The sequence below is a fragment of the Coregonus lavaretus genome, assembly GCF_964263955.1.
Source record: "Coregonus lavaretus genome assembly, chromosome: 4".
NCBI classification, from domain to species: Eukaryota; Metazoa; Chordata; class Actinopteri; order Salmoniformes; family Salmonidae; genus Coregonus; species Coregonus lavaretus.
In genome coordinates this window covers 45,655,425-45,670,923 of record NC_139991.1, presented here as the reverse complement: position 1 = coordinate 45,670,923, position 15,499 = coordinate 45,655,425, and the positions used below count along the sequence as shown (strand labels likewise).

The following is a 15,499-nucleotide window of genomic DNA, read 5'->3' as shown; positions in this document are numbered from 1 at the left end:
AAAACCAGTCAGTATCTGGTGTAACCAGACACATCTCCTTCTCATAGAGTTGATCAGGCTGTTGATTGTGGCCTGTGGAATGTTGTCCCACTCTTCTTCAATGGCTGTGTGAAGTTGCTGGATATTGGTGGGAACTTGAACACGCTGTCGTACACGTCGATCAAGAGCATCCAAAACCTGCTCAATGGGTGACATGTCTGGCCACGGAAGAACTGGGACATCTTTAGCTTCCAGGAGTTGTGTACAGATCCTTGAGACATGGGGCCGTGCATTATTATGCTGAAACATGTAAGGGTTGGAGGTGTGACCCAGGTGCGGTGCAGGATAGACAGTAGGCAGTAAGCAGAGATGGTGAAACAAGGATCTTTACTGGTGGTCCCGAAGCCAGGATACAAAATTACGTACTTATGACGATAAAAGAAAGGCGGGGCAAATACGTTTCCAAAAACAGGCTGACAGCCAAAATACGAAATAGTAATAACTACGACTGAAATAATAAAGAAACAGGGAGAACATTTCTCGAGTACCTGTACATACGTCTCCGATCAGACACTGATTAGTACTGCTGAGCATAGAGAAACCAACAGAGAAAAATGGGAAGTGAGGGCATAAATACACAGGTGAACAGGTAGACACAGGTGACACCAATAGGATCATGATTAGTCCAGACTGCCCGGTACAGTTGAAACCGGGATTCATCCGTGAAGAGCACACTTCTCCAGCGTGCCAGTGGCCATCGAAGGTGAGCATTTGCCCACTGAACTCGGTTTCGACGCTGAACTGTAGTCAGGTCACGACACTATTGAGGACGACGAGCACGCAGATGAGCTTCCCTGAGACGGTTTCTGACAGTTTGTGCAGAATTCTTCAGTTGTGCAAAGCCACAGTTTCATTAGCTGTCCGGGTGGCTGGTCTCAGACGGTCCCGCAGGTGAAGAAGCCAAATGTGGAGGTCCTGGGCTGGCGTGCTTACACGTGGTCTGCGATTGTGAGGCCGGTTGGACGTACTGCCAAGTTCTCTAAAATAACGTTGGAGGCAACTTATGGTAGAGAAATTAACATTCAATTCTCTGGCAACAGCTCTGGTGGACATTGCTGCAGTCAGCATGCCAGTTGCACGCCCCCTCAAAACTTTAGACACCTGTGGCATTGTGTTGTGTGACAAAACGGAACATTTTAGAGTGGCCCTTTATTGTCCCCAGCACAAGGTGCACCTGTGTAATGATCATGCTATTTAATCAGTTTCTTCATATGCCACACATGTCAGGTGGGTGGAATGTCTTGGCAAAGGAGAAATGCTAACTAACAGGGATGTAAACAAATTTGTGAACAACATTTTAGAGAAATTAGCTTTTTGTGCATATGGGACATTTATGGGATCTTTTATTTCAGCTAATGAGACATGGGACCAACACTTTACATGTTGCTTTTATATTTTTGTTCAGTTACTGAATCCATTAGTCTCCACTCGACTCTCAACTGCACAACATACGTTGTTAGCGTTCTCAAACACCAGAGGTCACTGTAACCTTGCTTTTGCGCTGTGTCATTACATTCTTGCTCTTTTCAGACTTAAGAGGGAAAGGTGGATGGATGTTCAAGTTGGGGACATCATCAAGCTGGAGAATAATCAGTTTGTCACGGTAAGGATGGAGGTGGTAGAGGTGTTTGTGGAGGGTGATAAGGTCACAGGGCAGATGTACATCAGAAATACAATCAGCCAGTGTATTTCACCAGTCATTCTACAAAATAGAAAATCTAACATTTATATTTCAAGTAAGTCATCATTTATTGGGTTTCACAATAACATTCTGTAGTGCTCTCTTGCTTTCTCTCTCTCACTCTCAATTTTTTTATATCACTCCTTCTCCAGGCTGATCTTCTGTTGCTGTCCAGCAGTGAGCCTCTCAACCTCGTCTACATAGAAACAGCAGAACTAGATGGGTGTGTCTCTGTGTGTTGCATGCGTGCATGTGTTTGCATGTTTGTGTGTGTACCTTTGACACCAGAGATATTTCACTGCATGCTTTTATTGTATCAGCTCTCTGTGTTTCTCATCCTACTCTCTTCCTCCTTTAGAGAAACTAACTTGAAGGTGAAGCAGGCCCTGACTGTGACAGGGAAGCTGGAGGATAGCGAAGAGAAACTGGCCAGCTTCAATGGTAAGACTGGAAAAATGGATAGATTGTTATGGCTTAAATGTCTAGATTGTATTATTTAGAATACTCTTAACTGTTCATCAGTCACTGTTATATAGTCCCTGAACCTCTCTGTACCTGTGTAGGTGAGGTGCGCTGTGAGCCTCCCAACAACCGCCTTGATAAGTTCACTGGCACCCTGACCCTGAAGGGAGAGACGTACTCCCTGGATAATGAGAGGATCCTGCTGAGAGGCTGCACTCTGAGGAACACCCAGTGGTGCTTCGGCCTGGTCGTCTTTGGAGGTGAGCCCTTTCAGTCCACATGATGGCAGATACATAACCTAACAGGTTAGGGTGTCCCTTTACATGGCCAAAACGTTCATTTAAAAAAATCCTCAACTGATGATAGATCTATTCATTCTTTTAGGTCCAGACACCAAGCTGATGCAGAACTGCGGAAGGACCACATTCAAACGGACCAGCATTGACCGCCTCATGAATGTGCTGGTGCTGAATGTGAGTATGAGTATTATACACACACACACACATACACACACACACACACACACACATACACACACATACATACACACACACCTCTTAACTGTTGTGTTTGGTCTTCCAGATCTTTGGTTTCCTGGCGATTATGTGTTTAATCCTGGCCATTGGGAATGGGATCTGGGAATACCAGGACGGCTCTAAGTTCGCTGCCTTCCTGCCCAAGGGGGTTAACGCTCCCTTCTCAGCCTTCCTCACCTTCTGGTCCTACATCATAATCCTCAACACTGTGGTTCCTATATCTCTCTACGTCAGGTCAGTGCACTTCATATATTCTATAGGAGTTTCAAATATATATTTTTGCTATTTTTATAATAAAACAAAATATAGAAATGATAATGTGTCCAGCTCGCTAATAATCACTGAAATGAAAGCTAGACAGTCAGGGAGCATAGACAATAAATAAAAAAAATAGATAGATGACAATTTTTTGCACATTTTGAGGGCGAGGAAATATAACCAATTTACAGTGCGGCCCTCCGGATCTCGTTGAAGACTGATTGTGGCAAAATGAGTTTGACACCCCTGATCTAGCCATTCACTGCATGTGCATCTCTATGTGTCTCTATGTGTGCCTTTGATGACAGGACTGCATCACCACTAATCATCAAAGTGAATTGATTGAATTTCTTTCTCTCTCTCTCTTTCGTTCTCTTCCTCCTGTGTATTGAGTGCAGTGTGGAGATAATTCGCCTGGGGAACAGTTTCTACATAGACTGGGACAGGAAGATGTATTATCCCAAGAGTGACACGCCTGCCGAGGCCAGAACCACCACGCTCAACGAGGAGCTGGGCCAGATCAAATACATCTTCTCTGACAAGACAGGAACACTCACACAGAACATCATGACCTTCAACAAGTGCTCCATCAACGGAAAGTCCTATGGTGAGGCCTGGTGCTGGAATACACACATATAAACAGTTATCATGTGTTTACACACACAAATACATTAAGACATAATTTAATACACATAGGCTCCTATCACTCACTGTACCATGTAACTGACTAAATGTGCTTCTGTTCTCCAGGGGAGTTGTTGGACTTTTCAGGACAAAGAGTTGAGATTAATGAGGTGAGAGGAGGAACATGGTGTGTTGGGTTTATGGATTTAATGTATGAAAGAAAATCTCTAAGGCCCTTTCTTTGGCAGTAAGTCCTTACATTCCGTGGCACAAATATTCCTAACCCTCTTTTTCTCTCTCCGGTAGAAAACAGAGAAGGTGGACTTCTCTTGGAACAACTTGGCTGACCCAAAGTTCTGTTTCCATGACCACAGCCTGGTGGAGGTGGTGAGGGAGGGAAACCCTGAGGTGCAGGCCTTCTTCCGCCTGCTGGCACTGTGCCACACCGTCATGCCCGAGGAGAAGAAGGAGGGTGAGCAAGTGCATCCTGCTGGATTCACATGTTATTGCATTGGTGTGGGTGACTATGGAGGCTTGAGGAAGAAGTTGTACCTCACCACAGACCTATGCCTATCCCTTAATGGGAGAACTATCTGTGTTATCAGTGGTTGGGACAACTTCTATCTACTCCATAGGCTAGACTAGTCTGGGTACCAGTCCTTTTAGCTAACATTCCACTCTTTGCCATTCCTCTGGCAAATGACAGGCGTGGCAAAGAGTGGAATGTTAGCTAAAAAGACTGGTACCCAGACTAAGGCTAGACACGGTGACAAATAAATCACTCCATTGTGATCTTCTAGGTGAGTTGTACTACCAGGCCCAGTCACCAGACGAGGGAGCTCTGGTCACAGCAGCCAGGAACTTTGGATTTGTGTTCCGCTCTCGTACGCCAGAGAGCATCACTGTGATGGAGATGGAAGAGCTGGTCACCTACGAGCTGCTGGCTGTTCTGGACTTCAACAATGTCCGAAAGAGGATGTCGGTCATCGGTGAGTCCAACCAACACTAACCATTATGCCTTTAGAATTATTAGGAAATATGTTCTGAAATCATAGCTATCTGGAATGATCTGAATGATATGAAGAATCTATTAATCTATAACAGTTGTTCAAACTTTGGTGGCTTTATAGTAAGTGGTTGACTTGAAACCAAATCTGATTATATCTTGTATGGCCCCAAGTGCGCAGTCCGGAGGGCAAGATAACTCTGTACTGTAAGGGAGCAGACACCATCATCTTTGAGAGACTGAACCCTTCCTGCAGCAACCTAATGGAGGTCACCACCGAGCACCTCAATGTGAGTAACCAGTCTGTCTGTGTCTGTGTCTGTGTGTGTTTGTGTGTGTGTGTGTGTGTTTAGCATTATGTACTTCTTGTGGACCGTGTGAATATACACTACCGTTCAAAAGTTTGGGGTCACTTAGAAATGTTCTTGTTTTCAAAAGAAAGCTATTTTTTTGTCCATTAAAATAACATCAAATTGATCAGAAATACAGTGTAGACATTGTAAATGTTGTAAATGGCTATTGTAGCTGGAAACGGCTGATTTTTAATGGAATATCTACATAGGCGTACAGAGGCCCATTATCAGTAACCATCAGTCCTGTGTTCCAATGGCACGTTGTGTTTGCTAATCCAAGTTTATCATTTTAAAAAGCTAATTGATCATTAGAAAACCCTTTTGCAATTATGTTAGCACAGCTGAAAACTGTTGTGCTGATTAAAGAAGCAATAAAACTGGTCTTCTTGAAACTAGTTGAGTATCTGGAGCATCAGGTATTGTGGGTTCGATTACAGGCTCAAAATGGCCAGAAACAAATAACTTTCTTCTGAAACGCATCAGTCTGTTCTTGTTCTGAGAAATTAAGGCTATTCCATGCGAGAAATTGCCAAGAAACTGAAGATCTCGTACAACGCTGTGTCCTACTCCCTTCATAGAACAGCCCAAACTGGCTCTAACCAGAATAGAAAGAGGAGTGGGAGGCCCCGGTGCACAACTGAGCAAGAGGACAAATACGTTAGAGTGTCTAGTTTGAGAAACAGACGCCTCACAGGTCCTCAACTGGCAGCTTCATTAAATAGTACCCGCAAAACAAAGCCACATCTCAGACTGGCCAATAAAAATAAAAGATTAAGATGGGCAGTCTGAGATATGGCTTTTTCTTTGCAACTCTGCCTAGAAGGTCAGCATCCCAGAGTCGCCTCTTCACTGTTGACGTCGAGACTGGTGTTTAGCGGGTGGGGCCTCCCACTCCTCTTTCTATTCTGGTTAAAAGGACCAGCTGCCATCATGTCAGTGATTCCCTCGTTAACACAGGTGAGAGTGTTGACGAGGACAAGGCTGGAGATCACTCTGTCATGATGAGTGAGTTAGAATAACAGACTGGAAGCTTTAAAAGGAGGGTGGTGCTTGAAATCATTGTTCTTCCTCTGTTAACCATGGTTACCTGCAAGGAAACACGTGCCGTCATCATTGCTTTGCACAAAAAGGGCTTCACAGACAATGATATTGCTGCTAGTAAGATTGCACCTAAATCAACCATTTATCGGATCATCAAGAACTTCAAGGAGAGAGGTTAAATTGATGTGAAGAAGGCGTCAGGGCGCCCAAGAAAGTCCAGCAAGCGCCAGGACCGTCTCCTAAAGTTGATTCAGCTGCGGGATCAGGGCACCACCAATGCAGTGCAGAGCTTGCTCAGGAATGGCAGAAGGCAGGTGTGAGTGCATCTGCACGCACAGTGAGGCGAAGACTTTTGGCCTGGTGTCAAGAAGGGCAGCAAAGAAGCCACTTCTCTCCAGGAAAAACATCAGGGACAGACTGATATTCTGCAAAAGATACAGGGATTGGACTGCTGAGGACTGGGGTAAAGTCATTTTCTCTGATGAATCCCCTTTCCGATTGTTTGGGGCATCCGGAAAACACCTTGTCCGGAGAAGACAAGGTGAGCGCTAACATCAGTCCTGTGTCACGCCAACAGTAAAGCATCCTGAGACCATTCATGTGTGGGGTTGCTTCTCAGCCAAGGGAATGGGCTCACTCACAATTTTGCCTAAGAACACAGCCATGAATAAAGAATGGTACCAACACATCCTCCAAGAGCAACTTCTTCCAACCATCCAAGAACAGTTTGGTGACGACCAATGCCTTTTCCAGCATGATGGAGCACCTTGCTATAAGGCAAAAGTGATAACTAAGTGGCTCTGGGAACAAAACAACGAAATTTTGGGTCCATGGCCAGGAAGCTCCCCAGACCTTAATCCGATTGAGAACTTGTGGTCGATCCTCAAGAGGCGGGTGGACAAACAAAAACCCACAAATTCTGACAAACTCCAAGCATTGATTATGCAAGAATGGGCTGCCATCAGTCAGGATGTGGCCCAGAAGTTAATTGACAGCATGCCAGGGCGGATTGCAGAGGTCTTGAAAAAGAAGGGTCAACACTGCAAATATTGACTCTTTGCATAAACTTAATTTAATTATCAATAAAAGCCTTTGACACTTATGGAATTCTTGTAATTATACTTCAGTATACCATAGTAACATCTGACAAAAATATCTCATAACACTGAAGCAGCGAACTTTGTGAAGACCAATACTTGTGTCATTCTCAAAACTTTTGACCACGACTGTATATAACATTTTACAAGATTGACTATATCCTGTGTCTAACCCTGTACATGTGTATAGGATTATTACTCTAAACTGTTCCATTGACAGGAGTATGCTGGGGAGGGTCTGCGTACGCTGGCTCTAGCCTACAAGGACATAGACCCAGAGTATATGGCAGACTGGAAACTGCGCCACCATGAGGCCAACACTGCCATGGACGAGAGGGAGGAGAAGCTGGATGCGCTCTATGAGGAGATAGAGAAAGGCCTGCTGGTGTGTACCACAGAAAATATATATCATTTCAATGTCTTATCAAAAGCCCTACAAGACAATCTACTAGCATAGACTGACTCTTACTGAATCTTACCGTTTGTACCGGTATGTGTGTGTAGCTGTTAGGTTCCACTGCCGTAGAGGATAAGCTACAGGATGGAGTGCCCCAGACCATCGAACAGCTCTCCAAAGCCGACATCAAGATCTGGGTGCTCACTGGAGACAAGCAAGGTGGGTTATCGTCCTTAGAATACACTATCAATAGGCAAAAAAAAATCTCTGGCACTTCCTGATTCTCTTTTCTCTCTGTCGGAACAGAAACAGCAGAGAATATTGGCTACTCCTGCAACATGTTGAGAGAGGAGATGAATGAGGTTTTCATTGTGTCGGCAAACACAGCAGAGGAAGTCAGAAAGGAACTCCAGTGAGTCCACAGACAGACTATTGACAATCACATTCCTAGCTTGAAGCACCACAGTAAGGCAACATGTAAAAGTATCTCCCTCTCCCTTTCTACCTGACCAGGACTGCGAGGAGGAAGATGACACCTGATGGAACAGAGGAACCTACTGTCAAGAAGAGTAGAAGTGGCCTATTTTGTCTTATAAAGATGGAGACAGTGGTGGATGAGCCGGTGAATGGAGAGTACGCTATGGTGATTAACGGACACAGTCTGGTAAGGACAAGGACCCTGGTGGGTCACAGGACAAGTTACTGTAAACATAACATATTCTGAGCCCTGATTGACAGATGTTATAATAATGTTTTTAAATGATGATCGTATAATATAAAAAATCTATGTTTTAAAATTTATAAAACATTTTAAAAAAAGGAGGAATCTATTGGTTATAGCGATGAAAATCGCTGTCTTGATGGCTTGTGTCAATCCTTGTGTGTTTGTGGTTCTTGCGAAAACAGGACGTGTTCCAACACTATGGAATTGTTCCAATATTTCATGAACGCCCCATCCCACCCCATCTCACTCTCCCCCCTCCATCCCTCTCCCTTCTCCTTCTCCCCCCTCCATCCCTCTCCCTTCTCCCTCTCCCTCCCTCTCCCTTCTCCCTCTCCCCCCTCCATCCCTCTCCCTTCTCCCTCTCCCCCCCTCCATCCCTCTCCCTTCTCCCTCTCCCCCCCTCCATCCCTCTCCCTTCTCCCTCTCCCCCCTCCATCCTTCTCCCTCTCCCCCCCTCCATCCCTCTCCCTTCTCCCTTCTCCCTCTCCCCCCCTCCATCCCTCTCCCTCCTCCCTCTCCCCCCCGCCATCCCGCCCCATCTCACTCTCCCCCCTCCAATTCAATTTCAATTTCAATTTAAGGGCTTTATTGGCATGGGAAACGTATGTTAACATTGCCAAAGCAAGTGAAGTAGATAGTAAACAAAAGTGAAATAAACAATAAATATTAACAGTAAACATTACACTCACAAAAGTTCCAAAAGAATAAAGACATTTCAAATGTCATGTTATGTATATATACAGTGTTGTAACAATGTGCAAATAGTTAAAGTACAAATGGGAAAATAAATAAACATAAATATGGGTTGTATGTACAATGGTGTTTGTTCTTCACTGGTTTTCCTTTTCTTGTGGCAACAGGTCACAAATCTAGCTGCTGTGATGGCACACTGTAGTTTTTCACCCAGTAGATAAGGGAGTTTATCAAAATTGCCTTTGTTTTCGAATTCTTTGTGGATCTCTGTAAACTGAGGGAAATATGTGTCTCTAATATGGTCATACATTTGGCAGGAGGTTAGGAAGCGCAGCTCAGTTTCCACCTCATTTTGTGGGCAGTGTGCACATAGCCTGTCTTCTCTTGAGAGCCAGGTCTGCCTACGGCGGCCTTTCTCAATAGCAAGGCTATGCTCACTGAGTCTGTACATAGTCAAAGCTTTCCTTAAGTTTGGGTCAGTCACAGTAGTCAGGTATTCTGCGACTGTGTACTCTCTGTTTAGGGCCAAATAGCATTCTAGTTTGCTCAGTTTTTTTGTAAATTCTTTGCAATGTGTCAAGTAATTCTCTTTTTGTTTTCTCATGATTTGGTTGAGTCTAATTGTGTTGTTGTTGTTGTCCTGGGGCTCTGTGGGGTCTGTTTGTGTTTGTGAACAGAGCCCCAGGACCAGCTTACTTAGGGGACTCTTCTCCAAGTTAATCTCTCTGTAGGTGATGGCTTTGTTATGGAAGGTTTGGGAATCGCTTCCTTTTAAGTGGTTATAGAATTGAACAGCTCTTTTCTGAATTTTGATAATTAGCGGGTATCGGCCTAATTCTGCTCTGCATGCATTATTTGGTGTTTTCGTTGTACACAGAGGATATTTTTCCAGAATTCTGCATGCAGAGTCTCAATTTTGTGTTTGTCCCATTTTGTGAATTCTTGGTTGGTGAGCGGACCCCAGACCTCATAACCATAAAGGGCAATGAGTTCTATATCTGATTCAAGTATTTTTAGCCAGATCCTAATTGGTATGTCGAATTTTATCTTCCTTTTGATGGCATAGAAGGCCCTTCTTCTTCTCTCAGATCGTTCACAGCTTTGTGGAAGTTACCTGTGGCGCTGATGTTTAGGCCGAGGTATGTATAGTTTTTTGTGTGCTCTAGGGCATTGGTGTCTAGATGGAATTTGTATTTGTGGTCCTGGCAACTGGACCTTTTTTGGAACACTATTATTTTTGTATTACTGAGATTTACTGTCAGGGCCCAGGTCTGACAGAATCTGTGCAGAAGATCTAGGTACTGCTGTAGGCCCTCCTTGGTTGGTGACAGAAGCACCAGATCATCAGCAAACAGTAGACATTTGACTTCAGATTCTAGTAGGGTGAGGCCGGGTGCTGCAGACTGTTCTAGTGCCCTCGCCAATTCATTGATATACATGTTGAAGAGGGTGGGGCTTAAACTGCATCCATGTCTCACCCCACGGCCCTGTGGAAAGAAATGTGTGTGTTTTTTGCCAATTTTAACCACACACTTGTTGTCTCCTCCATCCCTCTCCCCCCTCCATCCTGCCCCATCTCACTCTCCCCCCTCCATCCCTCTCCCCCCTCCATCCCTCTCCCTCCTCCCTCTACCCCAAGGCCTTTGCCCTGGAGAAGGACATGGAGATGGAGCTGCTGCGGACGGCGTGTATGTGTCAGACAGTGATCTGCTGCAGGGTGACTCCACTGCAGAAGGCCCAGGTGGTGGAGCTGGTGAAGAAGTACAAACAGGCAGTGACTCTGGCCATCGGCGACGGGGCCAATGACGTCAGCATGATCAAGGGTAGGAGGGAGATGGGGAGACTGGAGAGCGAATCCGATTATATGAACTAGTTAAATACTGGGACAGTGTTGAAGTATCCTGATCCTGATGCTAAAGGTTTGACTGCTATTATATGATTCCTCTAATCAACTCATACACACAAGCACACACTCATCCTCTCACTCTCTCTCTCCCTCCACCCCTCTCTCTTTCCCTCTCTTCCGCTCTCTCCTCCTCCAGCTGCTCATATAGGGGTGGGCATATCAGGTCAGGAGGGTATGCAGGCGGTGCTCTCCAGTGATTACTCCTTCGCTCAGTTCCGCTACCTGCAACGCCTCCTGCTGGTGCATGGCCGCTGGTCCTACCTGAGGATGTGCAAGTTCCTGCGCTACTTCTTCTACAAGAACTTCACCTTCACCTTTGTCCACTTCTGGTACGGCTTCTTCTGCGGTTTTTCAGCACAGGTGAGACAAAAATGCACACACAGACAGATAGAGGCATGAGTGAAAAGCTGTCTGAGGTTCCTCTTTTTGTCAAGCAAAGAAAGTATGTTTTGGTTCATTTAGTAAATTATATTTTCACTAGTGCCAGGGGTTTTTCCTGAGCACATGACCAGGCCAGGAAAAACTCTGTCATGTATGTTATGTGTGTATGCTGTGTTGTTTTCCCCACAGACGGTGTATGACGAGTGGTTCATCACCCTGTATAACCTAGTTTACACAGCTCTACCTGTGCTCAGCTTAAGTCTTTTTGACCAGGTAATCATAGTGACATATCTGACATATCTGTAATGTACGTCAGTGGCATATTATTCACACCAAGTATTTATTCCAATGTATGTACTTAAGATGTTTGTATTCACGTGTTTCTCTTTAGGATGTGAATGACCGGTGGAGTTTCCAGTATCCCCAGCTCTACGCTCCAGGCCAGCTGAACCAGTTCTTCAGTAAGAGGGCCTTTGTCTACACGGTGTTACACAGCGGCTACAGCTCCCTGGTCCTCTTCTTCATCCCCTGGGCAGCCATGCACGACACGGTCCGAGATGACGGCAAAGACATTGTGGACTACCAGTCCTTCGCCCTGCTGGCCCAGACCTGCCTGCTCATCGCCGTCAATATACAGGTAAGTAGGGGGAGAGCATTGACTTATGATACGACATTCAGTTTGTGGTGGTACATGAATGTCCTGTGAATTCATGTTGGGTGGGGTTTCAGCTGAGGCGAAACCATGTCCACATAAATACACACACACACACACACACACACGCAGACACACATAGTAACAGAGTCTGAGGTAGCTGCATGTGTCTTTGTTAAAGCTGGGTCTGGACACCCATTATTGGACAGCAATGAACCAATTTTTCCTGTGGGGCAGTCTGTCTGTGTACTTTGCTGTCATATTCACCATGTACAGCAATGGCATGTTCCTCATCTTCACCTCCTCCTTCCCCTTCATTGGTGAGTAGTACCCTTCAGCACCCCCCATCCATCCACCTCCTCTCCCTTCATAATTCATGCCTTTCTATCTGAACGTTTGGTAGTACTGTGGTGTGTCTGTTCATAGGTATGTCAGTCGGTGACATCATCTGTCAGTATTTGTTACAGTATCTGTCACTATGTAGGCAAGTATCTGTATCTGAATGCATGTTGTCATGCTGTACTGTATGTAACAGGCACAGCCAGGAACTCCCTGAACCAGCCCAACGTGTGGCTGACCATGCTACTCACCTCCATCCTCTGTGTGCTTCCCGTGGTGGCATACCGGTTCCTGCGCATTCTGCTGTGGCCCACTATCAATGACAAGGTCAGAGGTCGAGGGTCAACATATTTGTCATTGGCATAGAAGATTCACAAATTATTACTTTTCCCTCACTGTCTCTCTCATTTCTCCCCATCCCTCCCCCTCTAGGTGAGGTACAAGGAGAGACAGAACAAGGTGCTGCCCCCTGCCCCTCGCCGTGTCCAAGCCCGCCGCACCAGTACCCGCCGGTCAGGCTATGCCTTCTCCCACGCCCAGGGTTACGGTGACCTGGTGACCTCAGGCAAGTTTCTGCGGAGGACCCCAAAGAGCCGGACATCCCTCTTCTCCCAGACAGACTCCCCATTGGTCCAGACCCAGCCTCAGTACTACAACACCATCAGTGAGCAGGAGGAGCCACCACTGAGTCCCTAGGACAGATGACTTAACAGAGCACACAGTGTTCAGGTCATTCATGTCTGAAAACCCTCACTTAATCCATTCCAAACATCTATCAAATATCAATCAGCCATGTTTCTGTGAAACACTTGAACACTAGATTTCCACTGATTTGAGAATGTCTAACATTCTTCGTCTGGATAAAAAATAAATAAAGGACAACCCCAAGGCTAAATTCAGCATTTAGTGCATGGCATAGAATTAATAATTAAAATACTGTAATTTAATAGGATCTCTATGGTGCCAGGCATATTTTCAAGATGTATGTGTAAGTACTTGTAACTGTGAAAAAACTATTGGTGATACAGCAACAATATCATGCTGGGCATTAGTTAAAATGATAATTATGTGGTATGATGTTCAAGATTTTACAATGCAGATTTATAATGTTTTATTATAGATGTATAACTGAAATGTAGTTATTCTTGAGTCATAATTGTGTTATTATATGATTTGTTGAGAATCTTGGACAAACTTTCTTTGAATATTGTTCAACTGACATTCTAGTGAATTGTCTGTACTCAGGGTCTTTGAGTTATGTATGATACTGTACATGAGATTATTATTTGAGATATCATGGGTGCATTATGTCAATCATAGCCTATATCTGACTAACTGATTTATCTTAGTAGACCTTAGTATACTTATTTTTTAAATATTTGTTGGACCTACATTAAGTTTTAATCGTTTTTTTAAATCTGGGAATAATGTAATTTATTTGTAATGTATTCATGTATGGTCTTTATTGTATGACAGTGTGAAATTATTCTCAATCACTGAAACACGAATCATTGACACTCTCTAATATGATTTGAATTATGTACTTTTTCAGCATTGTAGGCTACAGCCATAATAAATGTTTGATATTTTTGTATGCCTTTTGTCTTTGTGATTGTTGTTTTTAATCATTGATAATGTTTAAGTAGGCTAGTCTAAATAGCCTACATTTATTTCTATTCGATATTGTTTGAGTGGCAAGTCCTGCGCTGTGAACATTGGACAGACACGTTCTGACGCAAATATACTGTATACCGCTGACCGGTCTGGCCTCTGTTTTCGCCAGCACTGGAAGCGCGGCGCCCTGACTGTTGGAAAGAAGGAACTGTCCTGCAACGGTTGGAACTATTGAACAATTTACAACATAATTATCGATTGAAGCCTTCAAACTACCTGCATCACCAACCGTATGTATGTTTAATGTTGTTTATTTTACGTAATACACCAGCATTCGAGGGGCGCATGTTTTATTAATCATTCAATTAGATTTTGTTGAAGAGTTTTAAGGAAAAATATATTGTTATTCTTCTCAAGTTTATAATTTGAATATTGCATCCATTGTAACTTTATATTGAAAATTGGGAGTAGATTACAGTCAAGTTTTTACCTACGGCTGTTAGAATAACATGTAGGTTAGGAGATGCCTATGCGTAGGCTGTTCCACGATGCTCTCCTGACAAATGTAAATGCATTTCTTTGTTTTTTAATGCTGGAGTGTGTGTTCATTTTGAATGTTATTTAATGTAAACGGATTTAGGACATAGTAGTGCTACTGGCAAATGTTGGTCGTTTGTGTTGCGGTAGACCACTGGCATGATGCGCTGACACGCTCACGTTCTGGGCTCCGCTGTCAGTCTCGCTTTCACACTCGCCCTATTTCACTCGCCTTCCCAATCTCTCATGCAGACCTTATGTCTGGAAAACTGTGAGTGATTTCATTGCAAACAGAAATTGTATTTGAATTAGGCTACATCATTTTGAATTTGTATTAGGATATAGAATTTGAATTTGTAATGCACAAATTGAATGATAGAATTCATAACTTGAACTTGTATTTCATGATTTGAAACTGAATTTAATGAATATTGCATTCCTTTAAAAATTCAATTTCAATTTAATTGAATATTCAAATTCAATATTTATATTTTTAGTTTCAATATGATAAATATTGCATTTATTGTCTGTGTATCAAGTTTACAAACTATTATTTAATATTTTAATTTGTTTCATATATTCAACTTCTCAGATGCATTCAGATTCAGTTTTCTAATTCAGTTATCTAAATTCCAATTCAAAACCAGAGACAACATCCTGGTACTTTGGCAGCCAGGAAAGGTAGAGGAGAACAGATATAATAAAACGCTCTCTGTGGTAAACAGACGTTTCTGGTGGTTTCTGAAGCTAATGTGGCATGTTTAATTTATTTCCTTCCTTATGAATTTGGCTCTACCATTTGAACCGTTTTGGTATATATGCTACCATGACCCCATTCCTGAAAGCTTAGACTCTCTGAAACATGGATGTGCTTTCTGTTCCCCTCTATGATGATCACATGCCGCGCAGGACACGTTAGAAGGGAGTGTCACAAAAAACACAATTTGGCCCCCATAAGAATATAGTTGAATAGCCCTGTTATAACCCCTCAGGATAGCCTTTCCACTCCCTATTCAATCTTGCTCTTGTGACTGACTGGGTTCAAACCAGGTCTCCTGCATGTCACAATGCATTCCAACCCAACGCGCTATTGAAAAAGACTTCCTTCAATGGCGCAAGGTGCGACACTTCAGGCTGAGGAGTGAGTTTCACAGATCCC

General features: G+C 43.8%; 1 protein-coding gene across 2 annotated transcripts in view; it reads left to right on the top strand.

The window, feature by feature from the left end:
* Window positions 1-13,783, top strand: part of atp8b5b (ATPase phospholipid transporting 8B5b) — a 30,654-nt gene extending 16,871 nt beyond the window's left edge. The window contains exons 7-28 of one of the 2 annotated variants that reach the window (XM_084160147.1): window positions 1,570-1,642; window positions 1,873-1,943; window positions 2,079-2,161; window positions 2,284-2,442; window positions 2,567-2,655; window positions 2,765-2,952; window positions 3,375-3,583; window positions 3,727-3,770; window positions 3,907-4,072; window positions 4,401-4,589; window positions 4,781-4,896; window positions 7,318-7,482; window positions 7,602-7,713; window positions 7,801-7,906; window positions 8,008-8,158; window positions 10,551-10,734; window positions 10,954-11,177; window positions 11,388-11,471; window positions 11,590-11,835; window positions 12,032-12,170; window positions 12,386-12,516; window positions 12,622-13,783. In XM_084160147.1, the coding sequence (XP_084016273.1) occupies window positions 1,570-1,642; window positions 1,873-1,943; window positions 2,079-2,161; window positions 2,284-2,442; window positions 2,567-2,655; window positions 2,765-2,952; window positions 3,375-3,583; window positions 3,727-3,770; window positions 3,907-4,072; window positions 4,401-4,589; window positions 4,781-4,896; window positions 7,318-7,482; window positions 7,602-7,713; window positions 7,801-7,906; window positions 8,008-8,158; window positions 10,551-10,734; window positions 10,954-11,177; window positions 11,388-11,471; window positions 11,590-11,835; window positions 12,032-12,170; window positions 12,386-12,516; window positions 12,622-12,885 (3,193 nt within the window). In that variant the 3' untranslated portion in view covers window positions 12,886-13,783. The remainder of the gene's footprint in view (window positions 1-1,569; window positions 1,643-1,872; window positions 1,944-2,078; window positions 2,162-2,283; window positions 2,443-2,566; window positions 2,656-2,764; window positions 2,953-3,374; window positions 3,584-3,726; window positions 3,771-3,906; window positions 4,073-4,400; window positions 4,590-4,780; window positions 4,897-7,317; window positions 7,483-7,601; window positions 7,714-7,800; window positions 7,907-8,007; window positions 8,159-10,550; window positions 10,735-10,953; window positions 11,178-11,387; window positions 11,472-11,589; window positions 11,836-12,031; window positions 12,171-12,385; window positions 12,517-12,621) is intronic. The other variant, XM_084160148.1, reaches the window with a different exon arrangement.
* The last annotated feature ends 1,716 nt before the right edge of the window (window positions 13,784-15,499 follow it).